Source organism: Fusarium solani (genome assembly GCF_023522795.1).
Source record: "Fusarium solani strain SB1 chromosome Unknown bctg00000013, whole genome shotgun sequence".
Taxonomy (NCBI): domain Eukaryota; kingdom Fungi; phylum Ascomycota; class Sordariomycetes; order Hypocreales; family Nectriaceae; genus Fusarium; species Fusarium solani.
Genome location: NW_027072145.1, coordinates 723882 through 736573, shown reverse-complemented (window position 1 = coordinate 736573; position 12692 = coordinate 723882). Strand labels below are relative to the sequence as shown.

The 12692-nt window shown below is 50.4% G+C and overlaps 4 protein-coding genes across 4 annotated transcripts; 1 reads left to right on the top strand and 3 right to left on the bottom strand.

The window, feature by feature from the left end:
- Window positions 1-1132: 1132 nt before the first annotated feature.
- MRS44_017130 (uncharacterized protein) lies at window positions 1133-3502 on the bottom strand (the record flags this gene model as incomplete). Its single annotated transcript, XM_065617627.1, has 1 exon — window positions 1133-3502. The coding sequence occupies one exon, from the start codon at window positions 3500-3502 to the stop codon at window positions 1133-1135; it is 2370 nt and encodes a 789-aa protein (XP_065473699.1).
- A 1347-nt stretch (window positions 3503-4849) lies between these two features.
- Window positions 4850-7019, bottom strand: MRS44_017129 (uncharacterized protein; the record flags this gene model as incomplete). Its single annotated transcript, XM_065617626.1, has 8 exons — window positions 4850-5009; window positions 5443-5625; window positions 5674-5982; window positions 6034-6135; window positions 6281-6373; window positions 6424-6533; window positions 6583-6741; window positions 6792-7019. 8 exons carry the CDS (start codon window positions 7017-7019, stop codon window positions 4850-4852), a joined length of 1344 nt encoding a protein of 447 aa, XP_065473698.1.
- Window positions 7020-7605: 586 nt separating this feature from the next.
- On the top strand, window positions 7606-9540 carry MRS44_017128 (uncharacterized protein; the record flags this gene model as incomplete). The annotated part of the gene is made up of 10 exons (XM_046271475.2): window positions 7606-7774; window positions 7838-7915; window positions 7966-8090; window positions 8150-8313; window positions 8370-8453; window positions 8503-8679; window positions 8736-8819; window positions 8874-9157; window positions 9208-9310; window positions 9369-9540. The coding sequence occupies 10 exons, from the start codon at window positions 7606-7608 to the stop codon at window positions 9538-9540; spliced, it is 1440 nt and encodes a 479-aa protein (XP_046127041.2).
- Window positions 9541-11193: 1653 nt separating this feature from the next.
- Window positions 11194-12219, bottom strand: MRS44_017127 (uncharacterized protein; the record flags this gene model as incomplete). The annotated part of the gene is made up of 3 exons (XM_046272292.2): window positions 11194-11616; window positions 11666-12149; window positions 12197-12219. The coding sequence occupies 3 exons, from the start codon at window positions 12217-12219 to the stop codon at window positions 11194-11196; spliced, it is 930 nt and encodes a 309-aa protein (XP_046127040.1).
- Window positions 12220-12692: the final 473 nt, after the last annotated feature.

The window sequence follows — 12692 nt, the reverse complement described above, 5'->3', positions numbered from 1 at the left end:
TGCATTAATGCTATCGTTGCCGGCTCTATTGGTTGCAGGACCCTTAGCTTTTATTTCAAGCCACCGTAACAGCCAAGAACGGCCTCGATCTGCCATGCCTTAGCTCACCCTCTCAGCAGTTGTCCAGCCTTTCACCTGGTACCCATTGCCTGGCGTCTGGTGTTGCGACAGCTGCCAAACAAAACATCTCCGCACCCTGGCTGCAAGTTAGTTATCCAGGTCACGACAATCCGTTGCCTTGATGAATTGTGGAGGGTCTAGATGCTCCGACTGAGACTTTTCTGCAGCTGTTTCCAACTCTAACGGCGAGGCTTGGTCGAGGCCGGTCAATTGAGCGCCTTAAATGTCAAATGGAACCTGCTGATCTTAAAGCCCAGTTGCATGCTGCGCCCTGACTTCCTTTGTCCGAACTGAAGACCAAGTTTTTCTTGCCATGGTATTTTTTTTTTTTTTTTTTCGGGGGGGGGGGGGGGGGGAGCACTTGGGCTCTAGTGATAGCCGCTTAATCTATAGATAGAGCTCCTATTTTCGGGGGGCTGGGCAGCCAAGGCGATTCCGGCACGTCTCGGCAATGTAAAAGCTGAGACACGAAATGCGGGCGACTACGACCCTCAGCATTGAGTCAACGTCCTAGCTCTGATGCCAAGTCCTGCATCCGGCTGCATTACTTGCGGCCGGTCTGTCTTGTTGGAGTTGGGTCAGTCTTTGGAAACTGAGCCGTCTTTTTCTTCCCTGTGAAGGGTGCTGGTGTCAATGACCGCCGGATCAAACTCAGCAGAGGCAGGTTCCTCGGTGGCTGCTCTGGATGCAACGGTACACCGTGCGTCCGTGGGATTCGGCAGGATTTCGATGATTGGGGTCATGAAGGCAATACATGCTTTGAGGGTTACCCAGGGGGCTGACTAATGATAGGCCGCCCCTCTGTTCATCACAGAGGGGGCATCACAACCTGTAACTGCGTCACTGCTGTAACCGCCTCGCACACCGTAATTGCCTTATTTCTCCACCAAATAAAGCCCAATTTCAATAAAAAGGTTATCAATGAATAGCGCTTAATCTGATCAATTGATTCTGTCAATTTGAGCCTTCTTGAGGCTATTCCCACATTGTTGTGTGTAAGTGAATGTGATGCCTAGTCTCGGGCCCGCGACGGCGGCACGGGAATTGTCATCCCGGCCACCACAATGCACGCCTCGACCCTCTCGTCATCCGAGTAGTTATTAGGCACGCGATCATAGCCGAATCCGCCCCAATCTTCTCGGCGTAATAGATCTTCTTCTTGATCGCTATTTCCAGGCGAATAATCCCTGCTTCCGGCCGTCAAAGCGGCTTGTGTGAATCCTTCGATCTGTGTGTTCATGATGACTTCAATATCGTCACAATCCTCCTCCTCGTTGCCGGGCAATAGCGGCGTTAAGTCTCTTGATGATACCGAGAGCACATCTTCAGGTATGTTATCTAGCTGACCTCGCAAAGCTGCCGCCTCTCGCAAGGCTGCAGCCTTGTCAAGGTCAGCCAAATAGTCGGCGGCCTCGGGAATAGCTTCAAGAACATGCCGACCCCAAATTCGATGCTGGAAGTCCCGTTTTTCCTCGTCACCTTCAATCCAAAGGCGCCTGCGATTCTCTAAGGTCTCCTTTTCCGTCTCAGACATTATTCTCTGGCGATCGGCCTCCTGTGAAGCCATCGCGGCTGCTTCTGCGGCCGCCTTTTCCTTCTTTGCTTTCACGGCCGCGCCGCCACGGAGACGCGGCTGGCCATCGTCACGAAGGTTATGGAGGAAATTATTCTGTTGCCGAGTTAGTTTCTTAGACTCTAGTCTCCGCTGCTCTTCCTCTCGTGCTTCAACCATACGCTTTAACTCTCCTACAGTAAAAGCACCATCTTTGACGCCCTTAATTTGGCGTCGACTTCGTGTGCGGCGTCCCTCGAGTCGTATACGCTCCTTCTGTAATCTAATGACATTCTCATGTGACTTTTGCGTCACAATAGCGAGATCAACACACGCTTCAGCGCTCCGGATAACCTTCCGCGTTGGTGTATCAAGGAGGGATATAGACCTTTGAACAGAGAGATCAGAGAGTTGCTTTTTGACTCTCCTCGGAGTCACCTTATCCCTATTTAAAGTCACTGGGAATAGAGGCTTTTGTCGCTCTTCAGCGTACCGGCGCAGCGGGCCTAGGACGACTTCTGGGTTAATAGGGAAGATGCCTGACTTTTCATAGCCAACGTATATATGACAGGCCTTAAATGCGGCTGCATACATACGATTCCACTGGTTCAGAAAGTCGAATCGAGAGATCTGCATACCGCCGGCTATCATGAAGTCCCTGAGAGCGCATTTTTGTTCATTTTTAAGGTGTTGATAGACGCCAACGTCAAGAGGTTGCAGACGGTGACTGAGGTGACTTGGGAGGCGATACGGGATAATATCAAACATTCCACAATACCAGATAAATTCAGGATCCTCATGAGCGGAAAAGGAGTCCATTAGTAGGAGCCGGTATGAGGTCGGGGCCTTCTTGACTTGGTAACGAGGTTTGAACGCATATTCCTCGTCAAATTGGGACTTCGTGATAGTCGTCGGGTAGCCAAACCACTCCTCAATAGAGGATCCGGCGAAGGTCTCGCTGGCGGCAAAGGAACAGCGGTTAAAGTGTTGCAGCCACTGGACAGATCGATGAGAGTTATTATAACCCGTATCTGTGAATGTGAGGACAACACGCTCGTCAATATTAGCACGCGTATATTCCTCTAATAACGTCTTCGCCTTAAGTATCAGGAACGAAGGAATTGACCTCCCAGCTGCGCTGGCGGCATCAATAGACGTCAAAGACTCCTTATTCCCGGGCTGAAAGACAGTCGTCCGTGTGTTTCGTTTCATCCGGGTAGAAAAGAGCTTCAGGCTACCATTTACCCACCCAATTTGTAAGGGGGTCTCGTCAAAGTTCCAAAGATCGCACTTTTGGATACCAAGGGTGCTCATTAGGGCGTCGAATTCCTTGAACCAATTGTCGATATGTTGTATATCTGTCTCGGCAGCGGCACGGGTGACTTCTTGGACCTTTGGGGACTTATGTTGAAGCTCTGGATGACGCTTTTTGAACCTCCGTACCCACGATACTGATACAGGAGGCTGTGGGTTGTCAAATCGGTGTCCCCGAAGGAAACTGGCGTAGTTACGGATAGAGGTTTCTGACACAGCAAAAGCGCTACTCTCAACTGAACGGATGAAGGTCACTAAAGCCCGTTCTTCCGGCCCAGTCAGCGCCGATGGAGTCCCTCCTTTGGAGTCAGAAGGCAGCGGTTTCCCAGCTTTTAATAGATATATATATTTCTTAGTCAGGCCGGCATTTGCGTGGTGAAGCGCGGCGGTGTCACTGATGCTGTATTTGCCTGGGGAGGGGTTCGCCCGAGTTGTCGGTGGCGCGGATGCCCCGGATAGATACGCATGCGCCGCACGCGCCGCAGCAGCGCTTTCTTTGCTTGAAAATCGAGGCATAGTCAATTTCAATTGAAAATAAAGTCAGGCTTTAATTTGAAGCTATTCGGACTTCAATTCGTGGAGAAATAAGGCAATTACGGTGTGCGAGGCGGTTACAGCAGTGACGCAGTTACAGGTTGTGATGCCCCCTCTGTGATGAACAGAGGGGTTGCGTAACTAGCTTACCTAATCCCCTGGGTACGGTTGAATTGAGGCCCCACCAAGTATATGTATCTATCGACTGATGCAGCACCAGATTTAGAATCAGCCCACAAATCCCGCATGCGGTCATCCGGAGTAAGAGACCACCAGAGGGTCTGGATCACCCCTAGTCTAGGGTATTCAGACCAAAGCCTAACTCGGTGTGTTGAATACACCTTGAGGCACAAGTGCTCGACGCAAAGGTTAAGCTTCGGACAGAACCTTAGCCTAGTGTACCCGCAGGAAGGGTCCATTCGAGAACCTCGAATAGACCCTGCCTTGGACCACTCGAAGCAATTACCAGCACATAATCATGCAATTGCATGGGAACACCCCAAAAGCTCATGTTCTACGTAGGCATGATTCATAATGCCAAACTGAAAAGCCATCAGACCCTCATGGCAGTACTTCATCCATGCTGTTAGGTCTGAGGTAGCGTCAAGTCACATGGCTTCTGCTTCACAGACAACGTCAGAAGCCGAACTGTGGCGCCCTCGAAACTTTCACATACATAGCACATAAGCCACCAGTCAATGACAGCTGGTCCAAAAGACATTCACGTCATCTTGACGTACTTCAAGTCATGCTTGGCTGTGGGTTGAATCTTTCCCGCTGGTGCTCGGAGGTTGTGTGCATACCACAGCATCAACCCCCGTATCTTCGGAATTCGGCACAGACAAACTGATAGTGTGTTGTTGGTGGGAGAGAGGGCGAGTATATAATCCAAGTGCCCTGAAAGTGAACGAGCGCATTTCGCACCCCCACGAACTCACTATCGGATTCGCTTATCTCTTCTCATCATGTCTCCCGCAGTGATTGAAGGCTCTAAGACTGCCGAAGGTCCAAGGCTGGACTTTACGGGCGGTTTTGTTCAAATCATTGACGGCAAACCCTCCACAACAAAGGAAACCGACACACTGTCAATCCTGCCAATTTGCAGCCAAAAGAAGAGGTTCCCGTCACGACCCAAGATGACCTTAATAGTGCCGTTGATGTAGCCCGGAAGGCTTTCAGAACTTGGTTAAAAGTCTTATACGAAGACCGCCGCAGTGCTGTTCTTGCTTTTGCGGACGCCGTGGAGCAAGTCAAGACGGACTTCAGAGATCTCCTTGTATCCGAGCAGCGGAAGCCTGCAGGTCCCCCCGCCCTTTTGATTGAATCTTACTAAGTCTCGCTGTTCAGATCCCTCAAGCCGATGTGGAAACTGATGTTGCAATCGCATGGATTCGGGGGCTGGCGCATATAGAGCTTCCAGAAGATGTAATCGAAGACGACGACAAGCGGACTGTCATCACACGCTACGTCCCGATTGGCGTCGTTGGTGCTATTATTCCGTGGAACTTCCCATTCCATTTAGCAGCCAGCAAGATCACCCCGGCTTTGCTGACAGGAAATGTGGTCATCATCAAACCTTCGCCAGTATCCCCCAAACCTCCCCAAGGGGAGAGATGTGCTTGGTGCTAGTGAGACGACAAGACAGCTGGGCTTTGGGGATTCGTATCTTCATTCTCGCACAAAGGGTATTAAGTTGTAGCTTGCATCACGCCAAAGTGGCAATCAGCCAGACCGTCTGACAGCCGTTCTGATATCTTCTCGGTCTTTTTTATTATCCTTTCCGCCAGCGAGTAAATCGGAGAGAGAACATTATCGTGCAGCCTGGTGGGTAAGTATGAATCAAGGTACGTTGCTCTGAATATTGTTGTCTACTGCCTAAGTGGCCTTGCAAGCACAAAAATTCGTCCAGCCCCAAGACTTACAGTCGTGCATCGTGTTTCCAGCCTGGCATGTCTGCAAGATCTTTGGCTGGAGCTGCACGTCGAGACTTAAGCGCGTCGCCCCCGGGCCTCCACCTCCAAGACTCGGCAAGCTGCTGCGGCAATGTACCTTCCAGTAACTCGACAACATGCTTCCCAATGTTGGGCAGCAGTTTGAAGGTGTGACTACAGAAGAAGGTTAGAAAAGTAGTCATAGTTGCTGCGTAAACATACCCGCTGTCTCCCGTCGCTAGGATCAGGTTCTTCCACTTGGGATGCTCGCAGATGAGAAGGTTGGCATCAGCAGTGTCAGTGCACCAACACATGGCACGATCTACGATTTTCCTGTCTCGAAGTTCTGGCAAGAGCCGACCCATGGCCTTTCGAATGCTTGCCTCAGAGGCGTCTGGGTAGCTATCAGTGGGATGGCTGGCGTGAGACCGAGGAACCGAGATGAACTTGGGATGTGCGGCGCCAAATGGCTGATGTTTCTTGAAGTGAGTGAATCCTGGAAACTCATCGCAGATCTTGATGATACCATCTCTGTAGGAATATTCTAAGCATGTGTTTTCAGCCTTTGGCCGCGCGACTTACTCGTTGGGCTCAAAGAAGAATCCGTACTCGCCATCATACACGACGGGAATGTTCTTGTATTGAGCTGCCTCCTCAGGGGTCAACTGGATATGGGCCAAGACCCTGGCCTAGTGCCAGACCAGTCAACACCGACGTTGACAACCTCCTGATAAGAGGATACGGGTTATATGACTGCACTGACCTTGGACATACACTGATCCTCTACATCTACCAGCGACGGCGTCCACGCTCCAGCGGCCAGAATGACCTGTCAGCATAATATTGAGTGCCATCGACAGTCTCAACGCCAATGCATGTCGATCCGTCGGCGGCGAAGAGAGATTGCTTGAAAGTACCGGCCCTATGACGGTGTAAGCGCAAAATACAGTCGCGACGATGGCAAAAACCTACCCTCCAAACCCGAATTGTACGCCTTGGCTTTTTAGAAAGCGCCCGATTGCGTTGATGGCCTTGGCCGCAGCGAGCCATCCGCCGTCAGTTGTGAACAAGCCCTTCCATCCCTGTATTAGTCTGTTAGCCTTGATCGCTCAAAATCTTCAAGGCATTTACCTTCACATGCTCCTTTGTGAACCAGGGCATTTTCGCCAAAAGTTCATCCTCACTTTCAAGCCAGGTGTTGGCCTTGTCCAGGTCAACACCTGCGTCGATAAGAGTCTGGTGTTTTCTTCTGAGATTCGCAATACCCTCTTTGGATGACGAGCAGTCAATCTGACGAGTCGTTAACCCGAATTCGACTTGAGATTTGCCCAATGGCTTACCATGCCGACATTGTGGAAGAAGGGCTTGAACAATGGGTCGTTCCTCCACATATCCAACGCCTCAAGCGACAGCTGCAAATCAGGCTTGTTGCGTAGTCGAATGCTCATAATCTTATTCAAATCGAACCCAGCCGATTGCGCTGAAGGGATCGGGTAAACATCCAGGACGGTGATATTTGAGGGCGAGTATCCAGAGCGCATAAGGTGCAGTGCCGTGGAGGAGCCCATGGTGCCGCCTCCACCCACAATCACCACCTTTGTCGTGTCTCGTGATGGCGTCATTTGTCGTTCTGTTAATCTCGAAGTGTCTGGGCGCCAAGCTAAAGGCAATCAAGGATCGGGTCGAGGCTGGTAGGGACTTTCCCAGCAATTAAGGCGACAACAAGACCCCACAATCCCAGCTCTAAGCGACGTTATCAACGCGATTTCAACGACTTTGCTCTTTCTGATCTACTCCGATCAGCAGGTCGGCTGACAAACTCGGGAGTTGCGGGGAGAAACTCGCCAAACCCCATGGGGATAAGGATAGAAATCACCGTGTTCTTGAAGCCCATTGGCTCAAGACGACGTGATGGGCTATCTAACAGTTGATTTCCCCGCTGGCTGCTCGCTTGGACCTTCATGCTCTGACTCACTCGCTCCACCCAAGATAACCCTCCTGGCCACTCGCCTGGACCTTCCACTCTCGAGAGGGGTTATCACGACAGGGTTGTTGTACATGTATTCGAATGTGTATAAAGAGACATCTTGTACAACCTCCCTTCTGTCATTGAAACCTACAACTGAGCATACTTACAATAACAAGTCGTCCACAATGGCCAACTCAAAGACTACAGTCTCTGGTCTCCCTGACCATGGAATGGCAACCACTGAAGAGATTTCCATTCCTCGGTGGAAACGAGTATGGCAGCACAGTCTGACGCAGATGACGCTGCTGAGCATCCAGGCATTCTGCGGACCAGCCATGTCAGATGCGATTGCAGGTGAGTGGCATCTATACCGAATTTCATCCTCGAGTGCCACCGGCTAATGCGAACATGTTCTAGGACTTGGCGGCGGCGGCCTTGCGACTCCTCAAGTGTCGAACATTGCCACTGCTCTGAGATATGCCATGCTCGCTTGCAGTACGTATCCAGGCACAGGGAGTTCTCACTTGGCTAACAATGGCCATTAGCCTGCTTCATGGGAGGCCCCATCGTGAACAAGCTTGGTGTCAAGTGGGCTCTAGTCATCGGCTCCATGTCCTTCCCCGTCCAAGGATCCGCCTACTACTGCAACAGCAAGTTTGGCAACCAATGGGTGAGCGAGCTTGATTTTATTCTTCAGGGCCGATGCGCTGACAAGACTCGAATCATTAGTATCTCATTCTGAGCGGTGTAATCGGCGGCATTGGCACTGGATGTTGGTACGTGGCTGAGGCCGGTGCAATCATGACGCTTGCACCGTCTGGTGCGCGTGGCAAGTATCTCGCTCTCTGGATCGTGTCTCGGAATCTCGGCCAGCTTGTTGGTGGTGCAATCAAGTAAGTATCTTAAAGTTTGGTGTGTATGACATTGGCTAACAATATTCTTTTCCAAGCCTGTCAAAGAACCACGAGAAAGGTGTCAGCGGTGGAGTAACGCCCGACACATACATCGCCTTCTTGATTATTGAGTGCATGGCGTGAGTATATTTCCATCCTGAACCTTTGCCTCCGCTGATCGGGTCCTAGTCTGCCATTCGCCTTCATGATCACGCCGTTTGAACGCGTCATTCGATCTGATGGCACACACATCGTCACCGCCGAGGCTCTCTCCACCAAGCAGGAGGTCAGGCGGATTGCAAAGACTATGACCTCGAGGCTCATCGTGCTCTCGTCTCTCTGGGCACTCTGGTCCTTCTTCTACAGGTACCATGAAGCTCTGCCGACCCCATGACAGGCATCAGAAACTAACAAAGGGACAGCGGCTCTTGGTCCACATATCTGGGAATCTACTTTTCAGTCCGTGCCCGCGCCCTTTCATCGCTAATCTCGCCATTCTTCTGCATGTAAGTCCAGGCTCTTCCTTGTTCTCTGCCGACTGCCTACTAACACCTCTTCAGTGTCGGCTGCTTCGGCCTTGGATTCATCCTCGACGCCAAGTACCTTTCACAACGCCGCCGCGCCCAGGTCGGTCTCTATACCGTGGTAATTCTCAACATCGGCGTCTACATTTGGTCGATTATCATGCAGGTCAGATTTCGGCGCAATGATCCGGGTGCTATCGACTGGGACCACAGTCTATACGCTTCCTCCTTCCTGCCCTACTTCTTTATCCAGACCACCGGTCCGTTGTCCCAGTCATATATGTACTGGCTTCTGTCTTCGTTTGCAATGAATGCTCAAGGTAAGTTTACCATGTGTGCCACTGGTTCCCAGCGCTAACGGCCATGCCAGAAAACGTCCGCAACGGAGCTGCCTTTAGGTGCATTGAGGCTATTGGCCAAGCCATCGCCTATGGTATGAACACTCAGACAAAGAGTGACCCTCTTATTGGGTTGTAAGTTCTCCCCTTTGGTATACACTCATGAAAGGGTACTTTCTGACAGCTCCTTTAGCTGCGTGACATTTGCCCTGCTTGGTGCTGCTCTTCTCCCAATGATCATGCTGGTAAATACAACGCCCGACAGGATCCCCGCAGATGAGATTGCCGAGCTACAGTTGAATGCACTGGGAGAGAAGACTAGGGATATAGAGACAGTTCACCCGGATGTCGAGAGCAAGAGTTAAAGGGAGCAGATATTCAAATCACCGACTTGGCTACTTAGCACATATTCATACCTAGGTAGCTTATCCCAGCGCACCTAGGCAAGTATAGAGTAGATAGTGAGAAGGGACTCTATAAAAACTTTAATCTTAGATCTTTTTCTTATTTCTTCAGATAACATTTTTATTCTAGTATAAGTACAACCACAAGGATTTGCTCAAAATAGTCTCAGCGGTGTGCTAATATGCGTCCCTGAAAACTCGTGCTTCCTTGATTAGGTATCTATTGACCAACTCATCGGTATTCATAATGAAGCGAGACAGGAAGCTTGGTTACAGTCACCACCTGCAATGCAGCAGGAGGTTCTTTTCTGAGGGCGAATCGATAATACAGGTCATCTGGTCGGGCCTAAGCGATCTCCGTGGTCTGCCCACCACAACTTCATGCTGGCATGGTATGCCGGGTAAGCATATCACCTCACAACTGAGGAAACATATAGTCAATGATTGCCCATTCGGTCCCCTCGTTTCGAGTTGCTCACCTGCATTCATCAGTCTGTCACAAGTGCCACTGCACAGATGATGGCCCTGTGCATCCGCTACGTGGTCAGCTGCCCGCCATTCAGCCCCTGTGTAGCGTGTGCTAATCTGCCTTGCTTACCCCTTGGACGGGGCTGTTGTGGCTGCAGTCGGTCAAGCAAGCCGTTTTTGGGCCTTCAACAGGGTTTGCATCGAAACCGAAAATGGCAATTGACCGGGGCTGTTTTCTCTTTTTCCGAAGGAGGAATAATGTATGTCATCATCCCCATCAACGACCCTAACCCCCACTCCACGGCGAAGCCATGCCTTGAAAACTTTGGAAACTGGGTAAATGGCAGTGGACCGATGCTACGAATGTGGGAGCGATGATCCAAACCAAGGCCATTTTTAGCTTCTGTCTTTCCAGGAGAAACAGCAGGCATCTAGGCCGTGTTGAATTTGATCATCTGCTTATAGGGTCATCATCCAGTACTTTCTCTTCCTTTTTAAAACTAAGCCGATCAAGCCGCTTCCTAATTATTTGCGGCGACAGGGAATTCGTACCTTAAGCCATGGAAGCTGGGGAAGGTGCACGGGCCGAGTTTTCTTATGTTCGGACCCAATACGGAGTACAACGTCCGCGGAGCGTGCACGGACCAGAAAATTGTATTAGGTGCTAACATTAGTGGTAATTGGTACAGTAGGGTTGCTATTCTTTTAGCAGAGAGAAGGATAGCAGTTGGTCGCTCAAGACTTATTCATCGATCAATCATCGGCACCGAGCTTGAGGCGGATGTTGTTTCCGAGGAGAAAAGCCCTGTCGACGGTTTCCCTGCTTGTATTCCTCGCGTTAGAGGACATGCCAACTTGGTGGGACGGATGCACTTTTTTATTGATCCGAATGATGCTGTTTTCCCGGGTTTTCTCTGATGATAGAAGATGGGCTATCCTCGAATATGGTACTTGCCGTATTTTTCTTGATGGACAAAGTTGTGTGAGCATTAGACCCAAGGGAGATCAAGCAATGCATTTGGGCAAGATTACATGTTACCATCCCGTTGCAATGACACGAGTTCTATGGTGAATTTTTTTGTGACTACTCATTAATATCTTGATGGGGCAATCACTCTGCCCTCGTTGAACTCTGAGCTTGTCCGACTACAACATTGACGTAGGCTCGGCAAAGGCAGCCTCTTCATCATCTCCAAAGAATACTCTCACAGGAAGCCACGAATCATCAGCAACCTTGAATCGGTCGGGAACACTTGAAATCCTGGCCATGTCTCGAGCTGTAAGTTGCCAACCATCGAGGTCAAAGTTCCCTTCGATGCGCGCTTTGGTCACTGACTTGGGGAGAAGACTCGTTTCCCTTTGCAACCCCCACATCAGCAAGATCTGCTGAGGAGTGCGACCGTGTGCCTTTGCAATAGAGGCAATTGTATCGTTGGAATAGAGCGGCGAATTGGTACTGCCGAGCGGCGAGTAGGCTGTTGTATGTATCCCCTTGGACGTGTTGTATTTAACAAGCCTGGAAGATGGGTTGAAAGGGTGAAGTTCAACTTGGTTGACCGCGGGGACAATCTACAAAGATTAGGAATGGCTCAAGAGCTAGACTGTTGAGAGGACTCACGGTACATCTTTCATCTGACAGCAGCTTGTCCAGATTACGGATGCCAAAGTTACTGACACCGATGTTGCGGGCCTTTCCAGTGTCAACCAAGTTCTGCATCTCGCGCCAGGTATCAACAAAGTCCCAGTCCTCAAGAACTTGACCGGGGTTCTTAGGATCAAGCGCAACTGGCCAGTGCATGAGATACAAGTCCACATAGCTTGTGTCTAGGTTCGCGAGACTGGTCTCGATAGCCTCGGCAACGCGGTGGTGACAGTCGTTGTCCAACTTGGTAGTAAGCCAGATCTGTTCTCGTGGAACGCCCGATGCCCTGATGCCGGCGCCAACCTCCTTCTCGTTGCCATATGCAAAGGCTGTGTCGATGTGATGGTAACCGCACTGCAGAGCCCATTGGACTGCGTGCTCTACCTCACCAGGCTTGGACTGCCATGTCCCAAGCCCTAGGGCAGGCATCGAGTCGCCCGTGTTGAGGGTGTACCTCTTGCTGCCCTGGTTAGTTGAATGCCATTCCCAAGATGTAGTTCCACTGACGTTGTGTTTTGTAGGCTTGCCATGGCCAGTAATGTCAGAGGAGACTGAATGGAAAGCGAATGAGGATGGGAAGAAAAGAGCAAACCCAGTAGCTTACACCCGTATTTATAGTTTAGTAATATTTTTACGGTGTATGCTCTGTAACTCCTCCGTCTCTGTATTGTGCTGCGGGGATATTGCCTCCAGGCGCTAACACGCTTGGCTCACAAGAAGAAGGTCCAGCCGAGAATGACCCAGAACAGCATATATGTGGGGCCGATTCGTAAGGGAGGCACTAGTGTATTTGAGGGAATTATTCGCACTGAAATTTCTCAATATGGATATGACAATATGGTCGAGAAAGGCCCAGTACCGATGGTTGTGTCTACGTGTGCCCATCTCACGCATCTGGTCTGAGAGATCCAGCAACTTAAGTTGACAGCTCACTGTACTAAGATATTAACGTGATGGCGGAGCTTTGAGAAACTGGGTCTGTTCTCTCAGGAGTAGGAATATT